General features: G+C 45.5%; 2 protein-coding genes across 2 annotated transcripts in view; both read right to left on the bottom strand.

Moving 5' to 3' along the window:
• Positions 1 to 5,459: 5,459 nt before the first annotated feature.
• RPL10A (ribosomal protein L10a) lies at positions 5,460 to 7,853 on the bottom strand. The gene is made up of 7 exons (XM_042780746.1): positions 7,776 to 7,853; positions 7,627 to 7,694; positions 7,400 to 7,474; positions 7,236 to 7,316; positions 6,737 to 6,885; positions 5,896 to 6,068; positions 5,460 to 5,630 (listed from the first exon to the last, which is right to left on the bottom strand). Exons 1-7 carry the CDS (start codon positions 7,851 to 7,853, stop codon positions 5,460 to 5,462), a joined length of 795 nt encoding a protein of 264 aa, XP_042636680.1.
• A 2,017-nt stretch (positions 7,854 to 9,870) lies between these two features.
• FANCE (FA complementation group E) overlaps positions 9,871 to 11,945 on the bottom strand; it is a 12,495-nt gene continuing 10,420 nt past the window's right edge. The window contains exon 9 of the mRNA XM_042780757.1: positions 9,871 to 9,972. Within this exon, the coding sequence (XP_042636691.1) occupies positions 9,871 to 9,972 (102 nt within the window). The remainder of the gene's footprint in view (positions 9,973 to 11,945) is intronic.

The raw sequence follows: 11,945 nt of genomic DNA, 5'->3' as shown, positions 1-11,945 counted from the left end.
CCCTTCCAGGCTCACCCCCATCTCTGATGGGCGACAGGGACAAGCACCACCCACACTTAAAGTAGCTATCACTCAAGAGCCCCATAAAAGCTTTGCCAACTCCAAAGCATTTTCATTTACCCATACAAAATGCAAGTATAAATGTATTGATTCAGTTCACTGCCATCAAGTTGATTCCAACTCATAGCGACCATTGGGTTTCCAAGGTGGTAAATCTTTACAGAAGTAGACTGCCAGGTCTTCCTTCCATGGAATGGCTGGTAAGTTTGAACCGCCAGTCTTCTGGTTAACAGTCAAATAAATGCCTTAAGCACTGCACCACCAGAGCTCCTTTTAGATTCAGATGGTTAACTCTAGGACCCTTGGTAAATCATTGCATCTCTGAGGCTTACTTCCACATCTGTTAGAGTCATTTTTGTGAATTGTTAAGAGAATTAAAGAAGATGATGTTTATAAAAATCCCTTGATATGTGGGAAGGAGCTCTGGTGGTGCTGTGGTTAAAGCATTCAGCTGCTAACCATAAGGTCAGCAGTTCGAACCTACCAGCTGCTCCATGGGAGACAGGTAAGGCAGTATGCTGCTGTAAAGATTTACAGCCCTGGGAACCTAGGAAGCAGTTCTACTCTGTTCGATAGGGTTGCTGTGAGTAGGAATTGACTGGAAGGCAATGGGTTTGGTTTTTTTAATAAATATATGTGTATGCCAAACTCAATCTCTCCCTTTGAGGAACTTAAAATTCAGTGAAAGAGTCAGTTGTAAGAAAATTTAATAACTGAAAGGAAAAAGTAAAAATGATTTGGTGACAATGCTTTAAAAAATAACTTTGTCAACCACAAAATTTCTCCCACTCTATTCTTCCACTAGTGAACACCTACTGCATGCCTAGCAATGGCTTGAATGCTACAGTATAGGTACAATAACCTTCGTAAGTGAAGTGACTTGTCCAAGGTCACATGGCTACTGAGATAGGAGCAGAGCCAAACACTTCACAGACTAGACCAAGGCACGGTGACTTCTATTGGTTATCATCATCCTTATTTGACACACAGGTGATGAGTTACTTTCTCACAGTAATGGCTGCTCAGTGGAAATAACATTCCAGCCTGCTCTTCCTGCTGAGCCACCTTGTGCTCACACAGCCAGGGCCATGGAGTCTCCAGGAGGCCATCCTACAGATCCTCAAGGGACACTATTCCAATGAGGCCTTTGGTTTAGGGTGTGATCAGATCCAGCCTTTTCACTGCTGTTAAGTATGGGAGAATTGATTGGTCTAGCTAACTAGTTACTGGAATGAGGGACCAAGCATTTGGCCCTGAGGGGCTGTGACAACAGAATTGAGTACAGAATACTGATTGAGATGAGACTACGATAGGGTTAGATAAAATGCAGGACATAGTTAAATTTGAATTTCAGATAATAATCTTTGAGCATCTGTCCCATGCAACAATAAAAAAAAAATTATCTGAAATTCAAATTTAACCAATTGTCCCGTATTTTCATTTGCTAAATCTGACAACCCTATTCTAGAATCCTGTAGGTCATTCTGGTCCCAGCCCCAGTTGAAATGCTCTACTCGTTAAACCAGTCAGGGATCGCACCAGGATTTGAAGCAGGTCTGCCTGACTCCAAGCCTGTGTGTTGATAAACTAGTAGCCTTTGAGTCCATTCTGACTCCTGGCAACACCACTCGTGTCAGAGTAGAACTGTGCTCCATAGTGTTTTCAGTGGCTGCTTTTTGGGAAGTAAATCACCCTGCCTTTCTTCGGAGGTGCCTCGGGTGGACACAAACCTCCAACCTTCAGGTTAGTAGAATTGCCAGGTCTGTGTTAACTATGAACTTCTGTGCCTGGTGATACTACACACCTAGTCAGGTAGCCTATCATCTTGGCGCCAGACCTTGGGCTGAAAGCTGTCCCTCCTATTACTTAATTTTCACAACAATCCCTGTGAGGTAGGAATTGGTCCTGATTTACAGAAAAAGAAATGGGCTCACTGACCTTGGAAAATAGTCTCTGCCACCTCTTGTGGGTGCTTGGGACTCCCTGAGTGGTGCAAATGGTTAAGCACTTGACTACGAACCAAATGGTTGATGGTTTAAACCCATCCAGAGGGGCCTCAGAATAAAGGCCTGGCAATATGCTTCTAAAAGGTCACAATCTTGATACCTATGGAGTACAGTTCTACTCTGCAACACGTGGGGTCAGCACAAGTCAGAATGGACTCAACTACAACTGGTTTGTGGTGGGGGGTGCTTGAAGCATCACAAGGGGTGTTGCCTTCACACCTCTCCTGAGTAAACGGCCTACAAATAATTTTTTAGAGTAACCTGGCTCTCATGCAGAGAACTCAACTGAAACGTGGTCTGTGCTTGCTTGTGCCCACACCCCGAAGCACGTGCGTGAATGTAGCAGACTTACAGGTTCATTCACTGCTGTCGAGTCGGATCTGACTCATAGCGACCCCTCCTTGAGTTTCCGAGGCAGTAATCACTATGGACGTAGATTGCCCAATCTTCCTTCCGAGGAGTGGCTAGTGGGTTTGAACCGCCAGCCTTTTAGTTAGCAATCAAGTGCCTTAGGCACTACGCTACCAGAACTTCCACTTAGAGGATAGTGGTGACTAATTCCAAGGTCCCAAAGCAGGGAAAACAAAACCAAAAACCAAACCAGTTGCTATCCAGTCGATTCCTACTCATTGAGATCCCATGAGAGAACTGAACTCCATCAAGTTTTCAAGGCTGTGACTTTTCAGAAGTAGATTGGCTGGCCTTTCTTCCAAGGTACCTATAGGTGGGGGTTTGAACCATGAACCTCTTAGTTAGTAGTTGAGCGTGTAACTGTTTGCACCACTCAGGGACAAAATAAGGAACTCTGTAACACATGGGAGTTGCCATGAGTTAAAATCTACTCAACAACAAACCTAATGCATAAAATCAGGTGCTGCTGAGTCAATTCCAACTCACAGCAATCTCATGTTACAGAGAACTCTGCCCCATAGGGTTTTCAATGGCTGGTTTTTGGAAGCAGATCACCAAGCCTTTTCAGGCACCACCAGGTGGACCTTTCACTTAGTAGCTGAGTACTTAACCGTTTGTGCTACCCAGGGACTCCTACCCAATACATTTCTTAATAGATTTATAAGGTGGAATGGTTTCTATTTAAATTCAGGAAATTCAAATTAATAATCTGGGAAGACTCCAGTTACCAAGTAGCTCTAAGATACTCATTTATCTTGCCTTAGTTTACAAAATCATTTAAGGATTTTAATCCTTGGTTCATTTCATACAGGAGGGTGTGGCTGATAGCATAGTGCCTAAAGCATTTGACGGCTGACCAGAAGGCTGGCGGTTCAAACCCACCAGCCACTCCTCGGAATGAAGACTGGGCAATCTACTTCCGTAGGGATACTGCCTCGGAAGCCCAAGGAGGGGTCTCTGAGTCGGTCCAACTCCACAGCACATCACATCAGCAAGAGTTGTGATGTTCTTAGGATTGTCTCCAATCTGTCCAAAACTCAACCAAAATATTGGGGAAATTTGCTTGAATGGAATCATCTGTTCCCCAACATTCACTGAACTCTATTCCCAGACTGAGCCAGACCAGAAGGTTTATCTGTACACACATCTAGCACTTACGTGTGAGCACTTGTATGTACATCCATTGCTAGTTCCCGATTCTGACTCAGGGCGACCCTTTGTGTGCAGAGAATTGTTCCATAGGGTAGATAACCAAGCCTGTCCTCCAAGGAGTCTCTGTGTGGGTTTGAACCATCAACCTTTCAGTTAGTAGTTGAGTACTTAACCTTTTGCACCATACAGGGACTCCTTTTATGTTGTTACTATTTCCTAAGTGCCAAGTGCCTGGTATTGTGCAAAGCACTCAACACGTTTATCCCCTTTAGGTTAGTGTTAATAAAACTTGCTCAACAGGCTTATGCAGCTCAATGGCAGAGCCATGATTCAAACCCAGGTGTATGTTTGATCTCACATACACCAACTTATTGGATATCTTATCTGGGAAGGTCATGAGAAACTGCCCCTGAAACCTTTGTTCCATTATGATGTTCCTGAAGGAAGGTGGGAACACTGTTCACATGATAACAATGTTTATTCTGTTGAAGCAACAAATGTCTTTTGGGTCTGTGAATGGCGATTTGCTTTTCTCTCTGATCCTTTGAGAATTGACCCTGAGAATTGGACACCAAGAGAGCAAATGCTCTTGCACCCATTTCCTCTTGCTGTGCATTCAACGTCTTGCCCCTGACAGACAAGGTGTAAAACGTATTCACTCACATTTTTTAGATCACGTTCTATATCTAGTTTTAGACCAGTTTCTTTCCCTCCTTACTTTACCAGGAACATTGTTCAAACCACCAAATCAGAAATCAAACTGCCATTGAGTCAACTGACTCATAGTGGCCCTTCAGGACACGGAACTGCCCCACAGGGTTTCCAAGGCTGTAAATCTTAATGGAAGTAGACTGCTTTGTCCTATCCTGCAGAGCAGCTGGTGGGTGTGAAGCGCCAACCTTTTGGTTAGCAGTCAAACGCTCTGACCACTACGCCACCAGAACTTTTTGTCCAACGTTAGTTGTTTCAAACACTACACTGACAGATGAAAGGAGCAAAGTGGGTCTAATACCTTGAAATTGAAAATCTACCACTCACCACCAGGGATGAGACTAAAGCCACCTTACCTAAAAGTTCTTTAGAAAGTTAAATGGTGAAAACTACTCAAATCTTTGGTGAAGATCTTACCTTGTATTTGTGATTTCAAGAGATTATAGCTTGTTTTGAGAGTACATTTTGGAGCAATAATCTTTATTTATGCTTTGGATTAACCTTTTAGCTCTTAAAAAACGGAACGGTGAACTAGTTCCTCTATTTACGTTAAGTTAAACAAACAGATTCAAGTCAAAGGTGCAATCACAGCCCTTTCCCACACCAAAAGCCACCTTTCCAGTACTTGAGGTAAGAACTCCAGGAAGCACTTCAGAAAGTCAAGGAAGGGACACTGAGCCTGCCTAGGGCAAAGACCCTGGAAGTTTCCATCACTGTTGGCTCCTCCCAGAAAACATTCCCAGGCTCCAGATTACAATCTGTACTGACTTGTTCCTGTTTTTTCTGAACATCTGCTTAACCAGGGACTGATGGCTGTTGTCAATGTCCTCCTTGTGAGGGTCCTGCCTTGCACTCCAATAGACTGCTCCTCCCAGGGATATTAAAAAGCTTCTGTCACCTAGCAACCTACTACATCATGTATTTTAAGTATCTAAAGAAATGTGAACCAAGATTTTGAAAGCAGGAATGAGTCCTGTCTATAGCATAGGTAATGACTACTTACCAACTAAAACCAACAACCTGTACAGCACACACTACTTAATAAAGCTCCCCCCCCACCCGACCTCAGTCACTCAGACACAGAGGCGATAGTAACAGTCGGGTTTATTGAGCTGGGCCTTAGTACAGACGCTGGGGCTTGCCCATGGTGCTCTTAATGTACAAGGCCCGGACATTCTGCCAATTCTTCTTCAGCAGTGACACCAGAAAGTTGACAGCCAAATGAATATTGTAAACAAGTTCATCATCTGTCATCTTCACATGGCCAACAGCCACTGCCAGACACAGCACCTGGGGGAGGGAAAAACAGGGGTCAAGTCAGGCCGGTAAAGGGATGCCAGCCAGGGTGTGTGGGGGAGTGGGTGCAACTCTGAGCCAGATGGCTCACTCCACAAAACCAGATTATTAGAAAAACTTCAATCCTGTTCAGCAACCCTTAAGTTTTACTATCCCAAAACACACACATTAAGAGAATGAGACAGCAGCCCCTAGTACCCCTCCCCTTTATAGCCTGTCAGCAAACTTCACGACCATGCCAATAGCAATCATCCCTTACCTTCTTCATCTGAAACTTGATAGTGGACTTCACTTCGTCTACTTTGGCCACCATGTTCTCATTGTGGGTAAGCAGGGAAGGGAACTTGCCAGCCTTATTCAGGCCTGGTCCCAGGATTCGTGGGATCTGCTTGATCAGGGACTCAGAGGCCAAAAATGCATCATACTTCTTGGCTGGTGAAGAAAGGGAGCCAGTCACAGAATGCTAAGGAACTGACCAGTGCCTCACTTCCACACCTTCCAAACTCAGTATTCACGGTAGGACCAAAAGAGCATTGTGAACAAACTATGTCTCTTTTTAACAGTGACAGTGACCTTCTATTCTACCAGCTTGCCATCAACACCCACCTCCAAAGGCCAAGTCTTAATACCAGCACCCCCTTCTCTTCCCATCCCCAGCATGCTGATTCTGCCATTGGCTAGCTCCATCCTCTGAGCTCTGCATGGTGCAATACTCACATGAAACCTGGTTTCAGAAGACCAAGCTAACCCCTACCCATACTAGTCAAGACCGTCTAGGTTCAAATTCTGCCTCCACACTTCCTAAGTGTAAAGATCTTGGACCCATGACAACTTGAGCATCTATTTACTTATCTCACACTACTGCCTACACCAGAGAGCAGATTAAAAGCAATTGAAACAGACCTTGGAAGTAGAAATGTCAATTTAGAACTCACTGACACCTGGACAGTCAACTCAATCTCACCTATTTAGATAGAACCACTGTCTGGGTTCCCTCCCTTATGGAATAAAATCTCCAAAAATGAAACCACAACAGATTCTTTCCCTCACAATTCTAACGACTTTCTCCCCCAATAGAAAACCACACCAGCTGCACTCACCCAGCTTTTTGACCAGCTTCTTATTCTTGTTTAGTTTCTTCAGCGCCTCGATGTCCATGTGAGGAATATCCACAGCCTTGGCTTCATCACAGTGCTGTTGGTCCCCAAGCACACACACAGAGAACTTGGGGCGGGGGGTGGACTTAAGCCTGCGTTTTGGGAACACAACGGGTCACTGCCAGCCCTGGGTCACAAAGGCAGGTGAAGGGTCTGGGACTGCAGCCATGGAGCCTTACCCAGAGTGTCCACATCACCAACAACTAGTTTGGCTTCTCAAACTAGCCGGCGGGCTCGGCCAGGGCCTCCCCACGCCTCCCCTCATGTTTTAAGACCCAGGGTGGGGGTCCGCTTAGCCACTCCTGCCCGAAGCAGGGGCTTCTGAACTACCCGTGCACATCAGTACTTGCAGTGGCTGCCTGCCTCGGGCTCAGCTGGAGCCTGAAGGGAGACGACAGTCACAGGGGCAATGAGAGCTGGGTAGGGTCAGAACGGTGCCAACCTGACGGTGCCCGAAAAGCGTTTGTCCTTCTGAGGATCATAGTTCTTCAAGCTGATCTGCAGCTCTACCGTTTCCAAAAACCTTAGGAAACGGAACAAAGTTAGCAACTCTCAACTTTTCCAAACCACCCCATGTCTTGCCCTCCCGAGGAAACCCACACTTACTTCCGGCGCTTGCGCTGGTTCCCATGCAGGACTTCTCGCACCGCCTCGTAGAGGGTGTCGCGAGAGACTTTGCTACTGCGAGAGAGAGAAGGCATACGGGCGCTCAGGGCTGGGGCGCCGCCAAATTCAACACCCACGGCGTGGTCAAAGCCTCAGAGACCTTAGTGTCTCTAAGTTTCAAGACCAAAACACAGCGCAACATGGAATCGAGGGGGGACTCCAAACACCAATCGGGCGATTTGAGCCCGACAGCCAGACACATGGCCCGGGAAAACGTGCCCTCTTGGGGCCGGATCTGGCGGGAAAGGAGACCTTAAGCTGAACCCTGGCAAGAAATGCCCCGCAGTGAAGCCAGGTAAAGGCCTCCAGATTTCGCCTGTAGGATCCGCATCCCCGGCGGGCACCAAGAGCGGCGGATTACTGCAGATGGAACTTTAATAACCACTAACCTCATGGCTCCTAATGCTGCAGTAACCGGAAAAGAGACTAGCTCTGTTCGCGCATGCGTTCAAATAGTCGCCCCGTTCTCGCGAGAGGTCTTGTTCCTGTGGCCCATCTGCGCGCGACTGGGTCGCTCAGTCCCAAAGAGCGCTGTCATCGGCCACCACTGGAGGGCGGTGCCGCGCGTTGCAGCACTGCCAGACTTGCGCACACCACCGACCTGTGATGCAGTCCTGGGGGCCCCCTGGCACCTGGGAATGTTGTTGTTTGTTGCTATGTGCCGTAGAGTTGGACCTCCATCCCTATTTGCAGCTGCTACCAAGCTAGGAAAGGGCTGCTGGTTCCAGGGCTTGAGTATACATGTGTAGTACTTTACCACACCTTACGGTCGCTGAGAACATGCAGTTCTGGTATGTTTGTCCTTGGAAACCTCCGCTGTCCACTTTCTCCCTTCCTTTGTCCCAGCTTCCGTTCTGAAAACCAAAAACTCCGCTGCTCATAGCAACCCTATAGGAGAGGGTAGAACTGCCCCATAAGGTTTCCCAAGCTGTAATCTTTCCAGAAACAGAATGCCACATCTTTCTCCTATGGACCAAATTACTGACACTACTGTTAGCAGAGGAGCTCTGGTAGCATAGTGCCTAAGGCACTTGACTGTTAAACAGAAGGCTGTGGTTCAAACCCACCAGCCACTCCTCGGAAGGAAGATGAGGCAATCTACTCCTGTAGTGATACTGCCTCGGAAACCCAAGGAGGGGTCGCTATGAGTCGGATCCGACTCGACAGCACATAACAACAACAACAACAACTGTTAGCAGCTAAGTAAGTGCTTTAACCACTGCACCACTAGGGGTCTTGGCTAAGTTCTCAAAAGGAGGCCTGACCTGGGCCTGACCAACCTCTCTCATCATCTTGCTCTAATGGGGACTCATGGTTTCCAAACAGGTTTTGGTAAGGGAAGTGTCAAGAAACTTCTGTTCCTGGCCTATCAATGCCTGCAGTGAGAAAGGGCTGGGATGCTGCTGTAGAAAACTTTTACTAAAAAGTTGATTCAATAACATCTACCTATCAAGGGTTTAGTATGAACATGGTTCTGGGCTAGGTGCTATGAGAATATAAAAATGTAAAATAGGTATGTCCACAGTATAACACATCATCTTTTCTGTCCTTTCCTGTGCAGCAGGCCCCATTCTTTCCTCCACCCACAGTAACCTCCAGAGTTCTACAGATGCCTCCTCAAATGTCACCTCCCCAAAAGCCTTCACCAACTCCAGCCTGAGTCACTCCCACTTTTAAGGACACCATCCCCACTCCCCTTAGTGGTAGGTCTTCCATACCCAACAAGCAACTCTAGTAGGGCTGGGGTGGATGGTATCATAGATCACCTGGCCCACAAAACTTGAATGAACTACTCAACCCCTATGTTGAGAAATAATTTTCTACCACCTTCTTCCCCTACAACATTTCACTAGGAAAAAGATGTCCCTTGTCAACGAGTGGAGGCTGGGATGGGGTCAACAAGTACCCAGAGATAATGGGAAGGCAAGCATTCCTTCTATTAAGACATAATTGAACTTGCTTTTTATTGAATACCTTTGAGAAATTATTATTCATCAGATATAAAAACACAGATGGTCATAATGTACACTTAAGCACAAGAGCTCTGTGTTGAACACACAGGTCCTCTGGGACTCCCGGGGCATCACACACCTACTCGGGCTGCTCTGACCCTATGGGGTCCTAGCAGAAAGCTTCTGAACTTGGAGCCTAAGGTAGAAGTGATAAGGACTGAGCCGAGGGTCAGCAGCCCTTGAAAATGACAATCCACCCTCTTAGCCCAGGGGCAGCCCTGCCAGTTGGGAAGCCAAGATATCCATCTTCTGAAGTGTGGAAAGAAGATGGCTTGTTCCTGGGAGGGCCAAGTTCAGCCTTAACCCTCAGGCAAAGGGTCAGAGTAAATTGATCAGGACAGAAGTGTCTTTCAGGGATCTGGTCAGGGAGGTCCATGGGAGTGGTCCCTTGGTAGATAGTCAAGAGGTCAGATGTCTTAGAGCGGCCTGCAGTGACTTCTTCAGGAAGGTGGTGTTGAGCTCTAAGGCCTTGGCCAGCCCCAGCCTCTGAGTCTCAGTGATCTGGGAAGAATAAAGAATCATGTCAGGACTCCAGCAGCCATCTGACCCCTCTGCCCCATGGGTTCTGTTACAGAAGTAGAGAGGAAGCCAGGATGCAAGGGTGATGGGAGGAGAAGACTGCCCTTGAGTAATGTAATTAATCTACCTCATCATTTCACATGGTTAAGTAAGGTCTTTGGATTAAGATGGATCTAGGGTCAAATACTAGCTGCACATAGTACAAAGCCAGCCACAATAATAGTTAACAATTATGGGGCACTTAATATGTGGCAGCACTTTTTATGAATTACTTCATAAAATCCTCACAACCCTCTTGGTTTACAGATGTGGAAACTGAGGTTCAGAGACATTATACTGCAGCTGCCATCCTCCTCCTGGACTATACTTTTTCTTCCCTGACCTGCTGCTACAACCTCTTGGCAGGCCCTGTGTGTTCACTCTCCAATCCCCACTCCTCCCAGAGGTCAGAGGCTTCCTTCTAAAATGCATTTTGGGCTATGCTTGACAGTCTATTTATGCCATAAACTAAGACCCCTGAATTTGCCCCTATGTTTTCCTTGAGGAACTTTATAGTTTTAGGTTTCACATTTAAGTCTTTGACCCACCTGGAGTTAGTTTTGTGTATGGTGTGAGGTATGCATCTTGTTTCATTTTTCTGCAAATGGATAACCAGTTTTGCCAGGACCACTACTATCTCTTCCTCATTTAATGGATTTCAGCCCTTGGTCAAATATCAGCTGACCATAGGTCGACGGTTCTATGTCTGGGTTCTCAATTCTATTCCACTGGTCTATGTTCCTGTTGTTGTACCAATACCAGATTGTTTTGACTACTGTGGCTGTATAGTAGGTTTTGAGATCCAAGAGTGTGAGACTTCCTCCTTTGTTCTTCTTCAATGTTGTTGTTGTTGTTATGTGCCCTTGAGTCGGACCCGACTCATAGCGACCCCTCCTTGGGTTTCCGAGGCAGTATCATTACGGAAGTAGATTGACCCATTTTCCTTCCGAGGAGTGGCTGGTGGGTTTGAATTGCTAGCCTTCTGGTTACCAGTCAAGTGCCTTAGGCACTACACTACCAGAGCTCCCTCTTCTTCAATAGTACTTGCTTATCCAAGGTCTCTTTCCTTTCCATATAAAATTACTGATTGCTTTTTCCAGATCCTTAAAGAATGTTGATGGGATCTAGAATGGGATTGCACTGAATGTATAGATTGTTTTGGGTTGTACTGACATCTTCACAATGTCCAATGTTCCTATCCATGAGCATGTTCTTCCATTTATGTAGTTTGTTTGTTTGTTTGTTTTTTACTGTGACAATCAAATATCCTAGATTTTTTTTTTTTTTTTTAATTATTGTGATTTGGGTGAAAATTTAGAGCAAATTCACTTTCCATACAATAGTTCATTTATGTAGATCTTTTACAGTTTCTTGAAGTAGTGCTTTGTAGTTTTCTTTGAACAGGTCTTTTGTGTCCCTGGTAAGATTTATTCCCAAGTATTTTATTTTTTTGGTAGCCAGTTCTGGTAGCACAGTACCTAAGGCATCTATCTGACTGCTAATCAGAAGGATGGTGGTTGAAACCCACCAGCCACTCTGCAGAAAGAAGACTGGGCAATCTACCTCCGTAAAGATTTACCACCTCAGAAACCCAATGGGGGTCACTATGAATCAGAATTGACTCAATAGCAGTGAGTTTGGTTTTTATCATAAATAGTACTGATTTCCTTAATTCCTTTTTAGCAATCTCTTTGCTGGTGTAGAGGAATCCAACTTATATTTTTATGTTGATCTTGTATTCTGCCATTATGCTAAATCTCCCAATTAGTTCCAGTAGTTTTCGTGGTGAGTCTCTTAGGTTTTTTTATTCTTTTTTTAATACATTTTATTGAAATATTGAAATATAATTTATGTACAGTGAAATACACAAAACTAAAGTGACATGGGTCAATGCATTTTTTTTTTTTTTTGCCATG

Source organism: Orycteropus afer, unplaced genomic scaffold (assembly GCF_000298275.1).
Source record: "Orycteropus afer afer isolate SDZICR_OR568_19922 unplaced genomic scaffold, OryAfe1.0 scaffold00059, whole genome shotgun sequence".
Classification (NCBI taxonomy): Eukaryota; Metazoa; Chordata; class Mammalia; order Tubulidentata; family Orycteropodidae; genus Orycteropus; species Orycteropus afer.
Note: the sequence above shows the minus strand (reverse complement) of the source record. Positions and strands in the feature narration are given on the sequence as shown.

Excerpts from the sequence above, each read along its gene's own strand:
- RPL10A (XM_042780746.1), bottom strand. The coding sequence starts at position 7,853 with ATGAGGTTAGTGGTTATTAAAGTTCCATCTGCAGTAATCCGCCGCTCT. Across the intron at positions 7,475-7,626 it reads GGGCTCAAATCGCCCGATTG|TAGCAAAGTCTCTCGCGACA; the intron begins GTGTTTGGAGTC and ends TCTCTCTCGCAG. Across the intron at positions 6,886-7,235 it reads CGCTTTTCGGGCACCGTCAG|GCTTAAGTCCACCCCCCGCC; the intron begins GTTGGCACCGTT and ends CCCAAAACGCAG.